The sequence below is a fragment of the Cataglyphis hispanica genome, chromosome 19 (genome assembly GCF_021464435.1).
Source record: "Cataglyphis hispanica isolate Lineage 1 chromosome 19, ULB_Chis1_1.0, whole genome shotgun sequence".
NCBI lineage: Eukaryota > Metazoa > Arthropoda > Insecta > Hymenoptera > Formicidae > Cataglyphis > Cataglyphis hispanica.
The window spans coordinates 3,296,095-3,313,305 of NC_065972.1; the positions used below are offsets into that span (position 1 = coordinate 3,296,095).

General features: G+C 34.0%; 2 protein-coding genes across 5 annotated transcripts in view; one reads left to right on the forward strand and one right to left on the reverse strand.

Annotated features, from left to right (window-relative positions):
* The window catches only part of LOC126856544 (proteasome subunit beta type-7), a 53,718-nt gene that overhangs the window by 12,269 nt on the left and 24,238 nt on the right, over window positions 1-17,211 (forward strand). The window lies entirely within an intron of this gene.
* Window positions 2,588-17,211, reverse strand: part of LOC126856536 (catenin delta-2) — a 33,264-nt gene continuing 18,640 nt past the window's right edge. For 2 of the 3 annotated variants that reach the window (XM_050605118.1, XM_050605116.1), the window contains exons 4-14: window positions 15,906-15,947; window positions 15,679-15,808; window positions 15,065-15,347; window positions 14,066-14,191; window positions 12,643-13,262; window positions 12,031-12,418; window positions 9,409-9,722; window positions 8,723-9,026; window positions 8,450-8,588; window positions 7,778-7,901; window positions 2,588-5,253 (exon numbers count right to left, since the gene is read on the reverse strand). In XM_050605118.1, coding sequence (XP_050461075.1) covers window positions 4,975-5,253; window positions 7,778-7,901; window positions 8,450-8,588; window positions 8,723-9,026; window positions 9,409-9,722; window positions 12,031-12,418; window positions 12,643-13,262; window positions 14,066-14,191; window positions 15,065-15,347; window positions 15,679-15,808; window positions 15,906-15,919 — 2,721 coding nt within the window. In that variant the 5' untranslated portion in view covers window positions 15,920-15,947 and the 3' untranslated portion in view covers window positions 2,588-4,974. The remainder of the gene's footprint in view (window positions 5,254-7,777; window positions 7,902-8,449; window positions 8,589-8,722; window positions 9,027-9,408; window positions 9,723-12,030; window positions 12,419-12,642; window positions 13,263-14,065; window positions 14,192-15,064; window positions 15,348-15,678; window positions 15,809-15,905; window positions 15,948-17,211) is intronic. The other variant, XM_050605117.1, reaches the window with a different exon arrangement.

Consider the following 17,211-nt stretch of genomic DNA (forward strand, 5'->3'; position numbering starts at 1 on the left):
TCAAATTTAAGCACGTTCGAGAACTTCAAAAATTTGCTTGATTAAAAATCTTAGAAAAGTAGAAAAGTTTCGTAAAGAACGTTTACTTTCTCGGATCAATTATTTCAAGAAAAAAAAAAGGAGCGATTCGAGGAAAGATACACGAGCAATGAGTGCCGATGCGATCGATCGACCCCGAGACTGCCTCGCGTCTCGCTGCCAAATGGTCCAAAATCTTCTAAGGATCACGCCAAGTATCGGTATATAATACGTGGCACTTGCTAAAAATCACGCTGTGTTATCACGAGCGCAACGGATCTGCTAGCCAGTCCGAGCGAGCGATAAGCTCGAAGGTTTCCTCTTCTCTCTCTCATCTAACCGGAGAGAGACATCAGTCAGCTCGTTCGAGAGTACGATTTCACGATTATTTTTTTTTTTTTTTCAACATGCGCGTAACATGTGACATATCCGTCCGTCGTCCGAGATGGAAATGATCGTATGGAGTTGACTGTGATGTTACTGGATATTGCTTTCCAGGGTATGTCCAGATTGTTTGTTCGGCAACTTAATTTAATCGAACGAAAAAATCGGAAAAATAAAAGCGCAAAGCGAGATGATGACATAAAAGGATTGCAGAAAAGAAAATAATCATAATATATTGTTTGGAAAATGCTAAAACTTATTTTTTTAGCTCAAAATAAGGGAAAATATATTTCGGATAATATCTTAAAACTAAAATGTACAAGAGTTTTCGAATAAAGAATACACGGTAAATATGGGAATAATAAATTAAACAATCTTACTCTTCGTAAAATTTGATCCGTTTCTGTAAATTCTAAAAAAAGAAAATATTAATTTCTTTCTAGGTGTAACGCGTTTGAAAAAAAAAAAAAATATCTATATAAACAGCTTATATTATATCAAATAATTATAATAATCGAATAATTATAATTATCGAATTATTTTCGCGAGTAATATGTATATATATCTTCTCCTAAAGATTTATATAATACGTATTATGGATAAAATCTTCGTAGAAAATTTGTCGTGCGGTAATATAAAAATACTGTACAAAAATTAAATTATAGGAAATAAATTTCACCTCTCCACAAACTCACACCAGCATTTCCATTTCTATACGTTACGGATGGTCCGGTTCACATTTCTCTGCGCTCAATTCCCCTCGAGAACATCGCCACGGAATAAAGTGCGTAGTATGTGATAGAATAACGCTTTTTTATACAGTCATCCTGACGACAATCGTCCTTCTTGACAGAATCAATTAATCTCGTCGTGTGAAACTTATTAACATTAATTGACGATTAATGATCATCGAAACTGAAATTCGCATCGCATTATCAGGATACCAAATTTTTATATTACAATATAAATCAGAATATATTAATAGATTAATAATTGTTATATCTAAATTATAATGTAATGTGAGATTTTTTTTTCAATTTTTTTTTTTTTTTTTTTTGTATTACATTATTATACTATATAATTTTTTAAAACAGTGTGACTCTTTACTCTGACGCAATCTTCGTTTTATTTTCTCGCGCGGTGGAAAACGTGACTTCGTCGTGAAATCAATGTTAACAATAGTTTTTAAACAATCGACACGACGAGAAAGGTTGATCATGGATAAAAAACGACCGTCGTCTGGCATGATTTTTACGGAGAGAAGCTATTCCATGTGTGTTTCTCTCTCTGATCAACTGTCGTAATATTATTTTAAGAAATAGAGAACAGGGATATATTTTATATCTATAATATGTATATCGACTAATTAATATGCCACCTCTCGTAACCATCGAATAACGTTAACATAATCTCTCTCTCTCTCTCTCTCTCTCTCTCTCTCTCTCTCGTTCTCTCTCTCTCTCGTTATACTCGCATACGATATTGTGGCTGCCGCACGTGTTCATGGGCTCGACGTACATTGGTCTCACGCTTGCTCGCTAATTATACCTACGGTAATTGTGTCATTAGCAATAGTAATGGCTCTCGGGCGCCACTGATCGATCGCGGATTGCGTTCCAGCACAAAATGTCAAGATTCACAATTATCACGTCACATGAGCTCGCGTCCTATCATATTACATAGTACATTGTAGTATTGATAAAGGATCAATAGCGCATTAGTAGCATTAATAATTATTAATTAATAGTGCTGCTATATCGATTTGTTGAGATTTATATTTTCATGTCTTATACTTTGATAATTTGTACACATACATACATACATACATACATATATATATATATATATATATATATATATATATATATATATTATTCATTATTGAAATAATTTATTTGTCTAGAGCAATGTTATGTGGAATTTTCAAATTACCAGAAAAACAATGCCTCTGATCAATATCACTTTTTTTATAAAATAAAATATATAAGAAATAAGAAAACGTATAAAAAATAATATGTAAAATGTACCAAAAAAATAAAATATATTTTTTCTCTCTCCAATATAAAATACATCATTTAAATCTCTATGTGGGATAATTTTAATTACATGTTTGCCTAATTCTTTCTTTTTTTAATACAAATAAGATTAAATCTAACATACAGAATATCGTGGCTGTTCGATGATATAACACGATTTAAGACACGAGCTCGTGTATACGCGATAAAAATGAATCTCTTTACCTTGACACGCGCTTTCATACGCACGAGAACAGGATTCATACGCACTTTAGTTAAAAGTGTACTCCCTAAAGTCACACGTGTTGCAAAAGTGCAGTAACTCGTAATAAATCAGCATCCTCGTGCCACACCCACAGCCTCAATGTTTACATAATACAGTCATATAATCATCGCTAAACTCTATGCCAGTGTGTCGCCAGCATACATATATGTCTCATATATTTTATAATAGGCGCACATATACACACGACGATTGGTGGGCATTCAAGTATTACAAAGAAGCAGCTGTGCAATCTTTCTTACAATGGTAACGGGATTAATTATTTATTGATTTTTACGATATTTTTTCATAATTGCAACGGAGGTGTATACATCTTTTTTTTCCTTAAATTAAATGCCACTTTTTCGCGGGAATTGTGTAAGAATCTTGAGACAAATTCAAATGCAATCGAATAATTAAAACAGCTATCGAATGATGTCATCGTCATCATGATTATAATAATTATCGATTAATTCATCGAGTGATTACTATAATAATCACCAAACACAGTAACCTGCAACCTTGTTTATTAAATTTAATAATCCTTCGCGGGTGTGTTCTACTAAAAAGGAATATATATCCCCATAAACTATCAAGTTGCATAAAAAATCACGGCTGATCCTTCTTTCAAGTCGCTTCTCTCTATCTCTTCTTTTATTATTATTTTCTTTTTTTTTTTTATAATGCTTACATAGACATGCCTATTCTTAGCACCTTAGCCTGTACTTCGCGATCATCGGTATACGCCCTCTTTTTTTTTTATCGCCTCTAACACATCACCTTAAAATATACACTTATACGATTCTGGTGTTTGTGTGCTTGTGTATATATACGGTGCCGCATGTATAATATATTTACGCAGTTATATATATTAATTTAGAATTGTGCAATGAAGGTATTTTAGAGCCATTAGTGCGACTACTGCTGCGGATGTGGTTGGACGACGTCGTTCTCTCTCTTTTCCTTTCTTTTCACACTCACACTATCTCTCTTTTTCTTTCTCTCGCTAATATCGTATATCGAGATTGCGGATGCATCTACAGATGCATTCTCGCGTTTGCCGGATCGATATTCGGTGGGCACGACTCGTTCGTTCTTTGTTCCGTTTCGATTTTTATATACGTCGACGAAAAACTTTCTCGGAGAAAAATGCGTTAGCACAATGCCATTCCAAGGTCGATCGAAGCTTCTCTCTCTCTCTCTCTCTCTCTCTCTCTCTCTCTCGCAATTCAAGTATACTTAATCAAAGTGTGTTCGAGATATTTCAATTTATCTCAGGCACGAGCCTTTTTAATATCTCAACCCCCTTCCTCCTTTCCCAGCTATTTAAAGTCCGTGCCGTAATAAGACGATGTGAGAGATCGTAGAGAAAGGATTTCTACGTCCTTGAAAGCAAGATAGAACGATCGTTCACGATTTATTAGCGATCGGATTTTTAAATCCATCGCTTCTGTTTCTATCCGAGTAGACGATCCTTCAATCTACTCGTCGCATTTTCGTGCGTTATCTCGATTTTCTAATACTAAAAAAGATACTAAAGCATAAAAATCTTTTTTACAGCGCGACATACCTTCATTTCTTTTTTTCAATCTTAATTCGTTCTCGTCGATCAATTAAATCTCATCAGCTGCAACTTTATATATACATCCTCGTTCGTAAATTATCTTCATTTTCGGAAATGAAGGTACACTTGCAATTTAATTTAAGTTGCCCGTCATCCTAGCTTAGCTGCCATTCGTCTCGTTAACTAAATGAAACCCCGTTAAATGCGCATCTTCGAGATTCCTCCTAATTGTAACATGGACGTTTATTTCCAATGGCAAAGCGTAATAATATGCTGACGTTTTCTTCTCCTTCGGAGAAAAACGCTTCGTCAACACACTTAAGATTATTTTCGCATTCAATAACACTCGCTCTCAATAACATTCCAAACAAACTCGAGTACTTTCATTTTACTTCCGATTCTCCGAGTTACTCGGTCTTCTCATAAACCTGCTGCATCGAATATTTTCTCTATCTCTCGCAACGTCTGTCTCGAATAAATATAATCCCCACTCGAATCCCTCTCGAGTCTATGCCAGAGAGTCCGTGTGTCCCTGTCATATATTCTGGAAAAAACGCGATCGTCCTCGGTAAGTTTACATCTTCCAGATTTCGTTTGGACCTTCGACCGTTGTTCCGCTACATTGACAGATTCAGAGGTAACGGCGGCGGCGGCGGCAGCAACAGCTGTTCGAGGTTCCCGGCGAGATCCTTCTGGCGGTCCCGCGTAGGGGGACCCGCTCGTAGGACGCGTTATACCCAGGAATCACCGGCAGCGGCGGCGGTCGAACTCGGCGGTGGCACTTGATTAGCCACCGTCGCCGTCACCGACGGGGCGCCGGTGCCATCCGGTACCATTCCAACCCCGTCCGGTACCCATTGACCGCCACCGCCACCGGATATCGCGATGCCACCACTACCGCCGGCCACTTGACCCACCTGGCCACCCTGGCCCACCCCCAGCTCGTACTGCCGCTTCTTTTTCTTCTCCAAGTTAACTTGCGCGTAGAGCGGCTCACCGGGTTTCGGCTGCTGCAACACACACAAGCCAACGGTTAGCCAACTGCCGGTCGCGAGGGGGGGTGGGCGAAGGTGGGGGAGAGAACCGCGCGGCGAATCTTCGGACGCTGAAAGAAGCTTAGACACTTTGGGGGGATATTTTATACACAGTGTACTCTCGATATCGATCAAATATTCTCATATCAACGGCTTTACTCAAGTAATTTTTGAAGGAACCAATTTTATCACTTTGAAAGAAAAAATATTTTTTTTTTTTACGAATGAATATCAATTACAATGATTTTTTTGGTAATCGTTTTCTTGATTTTTAATCTTATTTCTTGATTTTCAAAAATGAATGATCGAGAGTACATTGTAATGTCTAGGCAAAATTACGTGGAGATGTGATATGTGACCTTTATTTGCAGTTAGGTATATATAGAAGCTAGCTAATATACATATTTTCAAGTAATTGTTTTCTTTTTTTATTACACTGCGCTCTAGTATTTAGCTAAATGCAGAATATAAATGTTCCGATGCGTGAGTAATGCATAGATGAAATACACACGATATAAGGATATCATGAAGACGTGTGTGTGTTTGCTATAAAAATTATATATAATAGAATGTATAATGTGTGCGCGGTTTTATTTTTTTATGTGTGATAAAATATAAATAAAATTTTACATTAATATTACTTTTTTTATTATAAATCTCCAAGTTTTATTGAATAATATATTCTTACGTTATTAACAAATTAAGAAAATTTGAGAAAATGTGTTATACTATTAGTTAAAAAAATAAATTTTCACAAAATATACTGAGTTAGGAAAAAGATAATATACTAAACCGAAGAATTAAAATACTAATCTCTATCTAATCCTATATGGCATTGCATAAGCATGTGTTTAGTGCTCAATATCAATTATAAATCTGCGTATTTTAACTTACATATATATCACTAATTTTCTAGACTTATATACAAAATATCGGGTGTACAACAAAGAGTCATCATAGATTACATAATAATTTAGTTGTAAATACGTGTTATATTTCGCTAATAAATTGTAACTAAACAGTCGGGCACTAAAAATTGATCGTAAACTGAATTCGCTTTCTAATTCGAGAGAGACATAATGCTTGTATATAGTTTTATATAATTAATTAATATATGAAACCACTTTTTTGCGTATATCGTTCGCCAAAGATTAAAATAATTGTTATTAGTGTATGAAGGTGTTCGTTTAGGCAGTGATTTCATTAGTAATTTTTTTTTTTTTTTTTATCGTTAGTGTATAACATTGTGCGTTCCTTCGGAGACAGAAGTGTACAAAATGATGCGAATACATTGAATATCTTCGCGCTTTAGACCTATAACCGTTAATAGTAACATTGCGCGGTACATTTCTAAGATTATATATGCGATATCTCTTCTTCCCTTTTGTAACTAACTTAATTAGTAGTTGGAAAACTGTTATTAAAACCGTGCAAAAAGTTTCAGCATTTAGAAAGTGACTACGCGACGTTATTAAAAAGGGAGTTTGGTCCAGTTTCATGCGGTAATTCGTGTAAATGTTTTGCGTAACCATTATTAGTAAATTCTCGTACAATCAGATTCGCATTCTACTAAATATTGTGTGAACGCGTTTTATATATGGTGGCTAATTTTAATTTTTCAATGTATATAGTAACATTTATTATATCGAAAAGTGTTCACACACTCACATACTTTTGTTTTTTGTATACAATTCGTTCTTCCTTTTTTGCACTTGTCTTTAACAAAAGGTTGGTATAACAAAAATAAAAATCCTACAAAATATCGATGGAAGTTGATCACATTGACACGAATTATTTAATTAAATTGCGATGATATCTTTATCAAATTACAATTACTACATATTTAAAAATTATGTAGTGACATTCATTCGTTTTGGCACAATTAATTGCGCCACAAAGTAATCTAAATTTTACGTCGATCTCTAACTGTTTTTTATCCTTGCAACACTTTACAAATGTAAGCAGAGTTAAATGCGATATAAACGTTTAATGTACGATATATCCGGTGTATTTAAGGAGGTAAAAAAACTATAATTCGATTTAAATCTTATTCCATAATTCATAGAAAATATGAAAAAACTGTGGTGGCAACGAATAATCGGGATGAACAAAATTTTATCATCCGCAAAATTTCATCTACCGCAATATTTTTAAAATAATAATAATTAAATTTACAATTCTTTGAAAATAATAATAAATATGTAAAATATTTAAAATGCAAATAAATTTTCGTAAATTTCGATTATTATATCACTATGAAATTTAATTAATTTAAAAAATTATGAATACTGAATATTTTTACAGTTATAAATTTTTAAACGAATGCTTTTTAATATATTTGTTAAATATCAATCGATGTAAAATTTTCTTTGAGACCGGCGATTTAACTTGCATATTATGTGCTCGTGTATATGCTTTCCTCTTGATAATTCTATATTCTATTCTCTCTCTACGTGACGTGTATTTATATTTAGTGATGCTGTTAGTTATTGTTACTTACTGATTGATATATAGTAGGTCGACCGACATTATTCGAATTCATATTTGCTCGCTGGATTGTTCGATCCTCATATCTTGTGCTTCCCTGGCTCGCCATTGGTCGATTCAGTGTGCTGCAATCATAGCTGTATTTTAACGTAGAATCGAGATAGTCAGAGAAATTTTGTGAAGAGACTCCACATAACAAAAAGAATTATGAAATAAATTTAATGGAATAGAAAATCATAAACGGAAAATAAGAAAAGAGCGGAGTCTCAGAAATAAAAAAATACCAACAAAACAACATAAATTTACACTCAAAAGAAATAAAATAAATCTAATCTAAAAATGATTATAAAATGATATTTCTCAGGCATACTGAATTTTTGACATTGTCGAAACAACATTAAATATCATAATAATATAAATAAAATTTAGGGAAAATAAATTCTACTAAAAAATATAAAATATAAATAATATATTATAAAGGATACTTAAAATTAATTAAAAGTTTTGTTTTCTCATCTATTCACAACATACGATTCTCTTATTTAATTTTTAAAGATCTATTACAGATATTAAGTCATAATTTTATATTATTATTTTGATATCTAATTATAAATTTGATATCTCATAGATAGATTTGATTATACTTTGTATATGTAATTTTATGTGTGATATGAGCGATAATTACCTGTTAGCGTTGTTGGGTGAATTAGGCCCTGAATTTCTGGCGGCGACGGTTTTCGTGACAAAATCTTGCTCTTTCCAACCATGCTTCTTATACACATCTCGCAGCTCTTGATGTTGCCACATAGTGAAGAGTACTTGTCCTAAAAATGCGTATAAATTGAATAATTTTAATTAATCGAAATAACAATTAATCAAATCGATTATGTGACTTTTATATATGATCTAATATATAATCGGATGATTATCTCAATCTAAATTCGTGCTCAGCTCTTACCTGCAAATTTAAGAACACGCGGTGTATATTTCTGACGTTGCCTGGTGATGTTCATTAGTCTGTCGACACCGCCGGCATCAAGCAATGACCGCGAGAACTCGGCGTTCTTCTTGATGACCTCGTTTAATGTGGCCAGCACCGCGGCGATCGTGTCGTCACTCGTGCCCTGATCGTGTTGATTATTTCCAGACGGTAATTTCTGAATGAGATCCCTCATCGCGTACTTGCCTATTAGTTCCTTATTGCGTTGGTCTATCGCCAAATTTCTTAGTGCAGTCGCGACTGCACATACTACTCGGTCCACCTGGTCACAGAAATCACTTGTGAGTGACAAGTAAAATTATTTTGGGAGACGGGGCGAAATATATAACTATATTTTATATTATAATTATTATCAATAATAATAATTATTAATAATTTTTATCGATATTTATATAGTACAGACATAATTAAAATATTCAGAAATAAATATGTTACAAATAATATTTGAATAATTATAATAATATTTAATAATTTTGTGGGAAGCTTTTAAATAGAGTTTTAATTAATAATGTAATTTACAATTTATATATATCAAAATTTGGTATATATATATATATATATATATATATATATATATGTATTTTAAAAATTATATTTACTCCCTATAATATATATTTTCAATATTAATACACAGTGATTCATACCTCCATTCTTAAGAGTTCCACTAATATAGGGAGACCTTTCTCTTTGCGTACAGCCGCGCGAATTTCGATACTCGGCTGCCAGTAACAGGCGGCGAGGTTTTGCAAGGCCCCGGCTGCAGCCTCCAGTGTTTCCGGATTCGAGCATGTTTGTAAAAGACTAAGATAGGACTGAACCACTTCCGGTTGCCAGAGCAATTCCATTCCTCTGACTGGTTCGGTTCGCGGATTTGTCGTACGTGACGTGGTGGTTTCCTTTTGAACCGGTTGACCGTCTTTCTTTTTCTTGCTACCGCCGAAACAGCCCAGATTCTCACCTAAAGCAAAGAATGACAGAAAATTTGTATTAATAAATTTTAAGGAAATATATTATAAAAAAAAAAAATTTATAAAATTAAGAGAGACTTGAATATATCTTATTGATTCTCCTTTTTGATTTTGTGTCATATTTATTTATATTTAATTATTGAATCTTGTTTTTGTTTTTTGACAAGATTTCTTTGTTGTTTATTCTACGGTTGCATTATAGTTAAAATAATATTGATTTATATTAATCAATATCGAAAAAAGTTCGACTTGTGTGTTCCTAAAATTCTATTTTTATTGTTTTTATGTTTCTATCTGACTAACCTACTAAATTAAATAAACTATTTATCTACTGTAATGAAAGAAATCAGAAACGAAACTTTAAACTATCTGCCATACTTTGCAACAAGCTCGTTTAATCTATCAGTCAATTTTACATGAAATTCTAGCGCAAAATAGACAGTGTATGCAGAAATATAAATTATTTGCTCGGTAACATAATAATTACGAGTTTCAAAATAAAAATAAAGATTTACAGGAAAATATAAATTTAGCTAACGATTTAACAAAGCAAAGCATGCAACAATTATGCCTTCGAATGAAAACTAATTATCCATGGAAGAGGGGGCTTACCTTGACATAAACTGTATGCTAAAAAGATTGAAACACAGTTTAATCCATGCTGAACTAGGATTTGTAAAAAAATGATAAGATTCATAAATTAAATTTAAAAAAAATCTTTTTCTATAGGATTTGTATATAATAAATGATTATCTCAAAAAAAAAAAGATAAAAAATAATAAGTATAAACAAAGATATACAAAATACAGAGTTATCTTTGTGTATATATATTTCTGGACACACTGTATATATCTATCTGTTTCTAAAATAGTAAAATGCAAATTAATTGGTAGAAATCAAAGGATAATGTGATAAATTAATTGTAAAAGATATCTCTTTGAAACATCAATTTAACTCTACGTAAACTATCATCTACCCGATGATAACGTTTTATCACTTTTCTAAGTGCGTTATTTACAGTTTGCAGAGTAAATTTCATCCTCACGCTACCTAAAAACTTCCGGTAAATCGATCCGAAAGTTTTAATCAAATTTTAATACGCTAATTTTAATGCACTATATAAACTAACTATCTACACAATTACTGCACCGTAAAATAACTGAGTGTCCGCGAAATCCGAGTGTGTGATAAGATTAACTATAATTTCATCAGAAATAATGTTGGTTATTTAAAAGAATAATTATAAATATTTAATGGCTTTTGCAACCATAAATATTTTAGATAAAAATTGTAGATATTTTAGAATTTTAAATGCAAACAAATCTGAAAAAATACAGAGAGAGAATTACATAATTATAAAATAATTTTCTAAACGTGTGCGTTAATGATATTTAAAAAAATTATTTTATCTAAATTTAATATAATTATAAAACTCAGTGTAAGATAATTAACTGTATCTAAAAGCTACATATTTACATGATAGTTTCGCGCAATAGCTAGGAAAGAGTGTCCGCAGCAGAGAGGCTGCGTGTCCCCCTGAGATCTAATTTTATGGTTGGTTTAAGGGGTGAATCATTTGCCTCCTCTCGGTCTTTACACACACACACACACTCACACATATACACGTACATACAATGATCTGCATCTACATGCATACCGAGGGAGACTCGTGCATGTTGCGGAAAAACATATTCGTTCCAAAAGCGATGCTCTCTTGAGAGATATTTTTTCCTCTCCCTATCTCTGCAAGTTATTTAAAGTAGTATGTTCACAATCGACTATGCAAGTTTCGCGATTGCAGTAGATTTGTCAGTATTTAGACATGGTATATTTATACTCTTGATATGTTGAATAATTAAGTAATCTCGTCAAGAAATCGAGAAAACAAAATTAAATGTTCAACTTAATTAATTGCGCGTTAACCTTGATTTAATTGAAAATAGAGCACATTGTCTAATTCCCGACTTTTATAATTCAATTTACAACATCACGCGTACATAATTTTTATCTACATTTTTTATATAATTATCGATTAATTTTCCAGAAGGAGACAAAACAATAAAAGTAAAAATAAAATAAATTGAATGAATTTAAGTCGCTGTAAGAATTGTATACGAGAATTTTATTATATATTTTCCAATTAGATTAAATTCAAATGAACTTAAATTTAATTAAAAATTTAGATTAATTTTCTCAAATTAAAAAAAAAAGAAACTGGACTATTCTTGAACCTTCCATAGAGTATCCGAAACTAACTTTGAGCTATGTAATAGATTAAGATCTCCCTGCCGATCTCACCTTTCGCGGGTGCGGCGACCCTGTTCTGTACCGTCGATTGTATCGGGTGTTTGTCGTAATTAGGGTCCTCCACCTCCTGGCAGCGGTAGCTCAGGTTCCTCAAGATGCACACGCAGTTCTCGACGATCTTGTTACCGATGTTAGATTTCTCGATCGCCGAACGTACCACGTAGAGCAATGCGTCCACCAGACCGTCGCATTCGCGTAGATTCTTACGCGCGTATTCGCCGGCGCTGGAGACGTTCCTCAGGACGCCCGACGCGTTCCTGAAGACCGTAGACCAGCAGGTCTCGCCGCTCGACGAGCTCGGGTCCCAGCCGCTATGAGGTATTATTATGTTGTTCACCACCATTGTAACACCGTCGTCGATGATCGACCTCTTCAGATCCTGCAAACGTGCATCCAAATTAACCGTGGTTCCCATTTTCTATAAAAGTATCTCAATACAATTAGGGTATAATTAAAGAATTAAATAGCAATCTCTCTCTCTCTCAAGCCTTGAATAAATAAAATTTCGTTTCTCGACGTTGTAGATACGAATAATAACACGAAATAGAACAGGAAATGCTCTTTAATTTTTCTAATTTTTATACCAAAAAAAGGACTACTCACTTCGCACGAGGAGAGATTCCACAGTACCCCCGTGACCAGTTCCTTGATATCCGCGTCGGACGTTCTTCGCAAGAGATTGATAAGAGCAGGTACGCCGCCGGCGTTCTTGATGGCGCGTTTGTTCTCGTCATTCTGGCGACCGTACGATAGGTTTCTAAGGGCGCCGCACGCGTTTCTGTAAACGTCCAGGGTGTCGTGATCCAGCAGCTGTACCAAAGGCGGTATCCCGCCCAGGCTGCGCGTCTTTTGCTTGTTCGGGTCGTCCATGTAGCACAGGTGTTGGAGATAGGCGGCCGCGTTCGCCTTGATTATACTATTGGGATTACTGAGGAAGCCGATCACCTCGGATAGGTTCGGGTCCCGCCAGCGCATGGACTTTTGATCGTCGTCGAGAGGACTCGCCATGCCGGGCATCACCGGATGACGCGATTGCAGCCGTTGCAGATGCACCTCGTCCTCGAAGATGCCGGGTGGCACGCCTGACGTGAGGGGCACCCCCGGGTGGCCCTCCTCGTAACCGGGCACGTCGCTGGGTACCGGCCCGACTCCCACGGCGGGCCCGTACCCCACGGGCCCGTATGGCGATGGCGACACGTATCCGTAGGCCACTTTGCTCTCGTCTGAAAAAATAAATAAAATACGCGTCACGCAAACGATTATATAGCTTTCTTATCCGATTTTAATGTCGTTTTCTCTGTTGATCGTTCCTTCGATTGCGGTCTCGAAAAAATTTACACACGTTGTAAGAGATATATCTTTGCTTTAAGAAATATAATATATGTCATAAATATTATTAATCGTTAACTTTGAATTCTTTCTCTATTTTTTATTTTACTATTCTCATTTATGTATTATTTTTTATAATTATTTATAATGATTAACTATGTTTTAATTATATGAATATATATTATGAGAATATATTATTTTTTATTATATAATTTTTATTTAAATTTGAAAAGCGTCACAGAATTAAAACAATATCACACAAGTCTAAATTAAAAGATATATATATATATATATATATATATATATATATATATATATATCCCTATTTCAATATTTAAGAAAATACGTTTAAGAGATGTAGCAAAGAAATAGAGAAAGAGAGACGAGTTACATAAATAATGGATGTAACTCCACCATAAGGATATTGAGAAGATTCGCCAGAGTTATCAATATTCCACGTATTGCTGTCTCGAGAATTAACATAAAATGACTAAGAACAGACAGACAGTCAGATCAATGAGAGATAATCGGAGTGAATTATGCGATGTCTTATGACGAAATGCAACGAAACTGTACGAGAAATTTTCTCGTACAGTTTTACGTCACGTGAATCTAATCGCGATCATGTTAGAATTTAATTTGTTGATCACATCTCCGCGAAAAATTTTCAATCGTACTTGTTGCAATTCCTACGTACCATACTGATCCCCAGGACCTCCTGGACTCGGAGTAATGCGATAATGGTCTTGTAAAGCGGGGTTTAAGCCGGGGTCGATATCATTATAGCTACCCTCCACATAAGGCGCACCCTTGCGCATATATTCTGCGGAAAGAAAAACCATCATTATTGTGTTACTATTTTAGATACATAAAACATGATATGGTTTTTGTAATTTTTGAGATATGGGTTTTGTAATTTTATAAGCAAAGTTGAGAAAATTTTCTTTAATATACATTGACTTATTATTTACATACTACTAATACTTATTTTAATATTATAGATTAATTTATAATTAAACATTTTATTTGAAATGTTTAGTTGCTTTTACAAGTCGAAAATAAATATCTCAAATATATATTTGTCGATGAATATTTATTATATAAAAGTCCGATTGTGGAGTGATTATCTTCAATTATAAGAATATTGAAAAAGTCTCATTTTTTACAAATTTTATTTCTTTTACATTTATTTCTTAGATTTGTTTCTCTCTCATTAAATCAAGATAATTATTTTTGTGAATTTTGGCATGAGATTATTATACAAGGATGTTAAAATATTGTAATATTTGAAATAATACACAAGAATCACATACATTTTAAAAATAAATATTTCTGATATCTCTTTAAAAATTTTTATTTCAATCAATAATTGTAACCACAGAGCTTTAAATAAATATTTATTTTTCTCTTTGTTATTATTCTCACATGAAAAAAATTTTAATATTTTATTTTTAAACAAAACACTAATTAAATAATTATTTTGAATATTCTGTATTTGAAATCAACTTATGAATATTCATCGACATCAACAAATTCAAAAAAAAAAAAAGCTTGATTACTTATTCGGCTTATAAATAAACTCATAAATGAGCCCATAATTACGCTTAATATTGTATGATATCTGAGGAGAGAGGGGAAAATGGCAGCAAGAATGGATTTGCGAAGTAAATATGTATATGGATTTGCGGTTACATACCGTGTGGCGGGGAAGCACGGCTGTGCTCCGACGGGCTATGAGGGCTGTGCGGGGAATGCGAGCGCGGCATATAGATGCCATGGGGCCCCGGATAACCCGGCTGCGGCGGATAGCCCAGGTACGGGTCGTAATGATCGAAACTGACCATGTACGGGTCCGCGGGGTAGCGCGGGTCCGCGTGCTGATAGTCTTGCGACATTAACGGCACCGACATGTAACTGACCGCGCCCGGATCCGGCTCCATGTGGGAAACTTCGCGCACGACTTTCGTCACAGTCGTCACCTGAGGAAGCGCACCGTGTCATATAATCTCTCCTCTATTCAACGGGATTTATTTCCCGGATCAAAAAGCGCATCGTGTATATCCTATCCGCTTTTGCATCGCGCGTATCGATGAATAAAATTAAGTGTAAATTTCGCATTTATTAATATATATTTTTTTAAATTAAAAATAAATATATATATATATTGTCATTGAACTAAATATAATTTTAAAAAATGTACAAGTTTGAATATAATAATTATTGAATAAAAAATTATTCAAGAACCTTTGGAAATATATGCAAATTTAATCACGATTCGTAAAAAATTTTCTTAATGAGATCCAATCTTACTTGCTGAGAGGTTTGTTGCTTATGAGTCCGAATGAGCAGCGGATCTTCTTGGACGGACAGATGAGACGAATGCAACGAGTGGGTGTCCGCCTGTCCGTTACTCCCATGATAATCCGTGTCGCCCTGTCCGCTACGGCAGACAAATTAGAGGAATGAGGGATCGACGGAAGTGCGTACATAACGTTGCATGATATCAAAAATTACTATGCTTAGAGTAGAATGCTTACGTGTATTGTGGCATGTCGGGGGCTTTCTCCTGTAGGACGCGTCTGAAAACGAGTGTTCGTAGTTTAAAAATATAGTTATATATAGTTTTAAAAAATATTTTTATAAAAAAGAAAAATATTTTACCAAGTACACACAAAGCTGCGGAAATTTTATTGTACAGGAGATATTATTTTCTAAAACAATAGTGGCATTATAGTTTCATATAGCAATATTTCATTAATATCTGAAATAAAAACTTAGTGATATTTTTAAAATAGCACACGCAATAAATACGTGTTGAACGAAACATCGAACTTTACAATTCATAATTCTTTGATCGATTCGAGATTGATTTTTTGTTAACGAAAAAAATCTCTTTTAAAAATCCTTCCAAATGAATATTAATTTTAATTAAATATATGAAGAATAAAAATTTTTTTCTATGCTTATTCTCTTACAACTCTCTTTTCAAAACTATTGAGATTTCTTGTTTTCTCGTTAAGGAAAAATCGACTCTAAATTATACATAAACTAATATAATGACGGAAAAATAGCAAGCGCACACACACACACACACACACACACACATATAGGAGGGACATTTCGTGATTGATACATACAAAAAGCAAATTATACAAAAGGAAACAAAACGACTAGGCGCGATAATGATCTCGAGGAGAATGCTACTAATTGCACTAAGCGTCCTTCTCGCTGTCGCGTCATCCCGGCATGCTAATGACTGCGCAAACATGCGTCGATGATGATGGCGAAGTTACTCACTCTGAAAGCGTCACGTTACGTCTTAGCGAGTTATTAGAAATTACACGACAATGTTGGATCAATTAGTACTAATTAGGACCGCAATTTAGAACGCGTTGTCCGTAACAATTTGCGCACGCGATAAAATCGCATTATTGCATGTCGCGAAATGATTATGAGTGATAATATAGTAATAATTTCATTATCATCAAATTGAAAATTTTTATTATATGAGAATTAATTTAATAAAATTATTTGTACGTGATACATGTGTGTAAATTATAATTTACATTTACGCGGGGCAAATCAATTTGTGAAAATTTATTTTATAATAATTAATCTGATAAAATTAATCGTACGTATCAGTTTCAGCGTGAGTAACCGCGTGATTAATGTATGTTAGTCACCTCTGCGTGATCTCAGTGCGAGTTATGTTGTGCTCCTGTCTCTGCTCGATCCGGCGATTCACCAGCCTAATGTTGATTAGTCGCACAATTAACAAAGCTGATTCGTTTTTACCGCCACTTGCAAATCTAATGTCATTGTAACTGTCTTTTTCGCCAGACA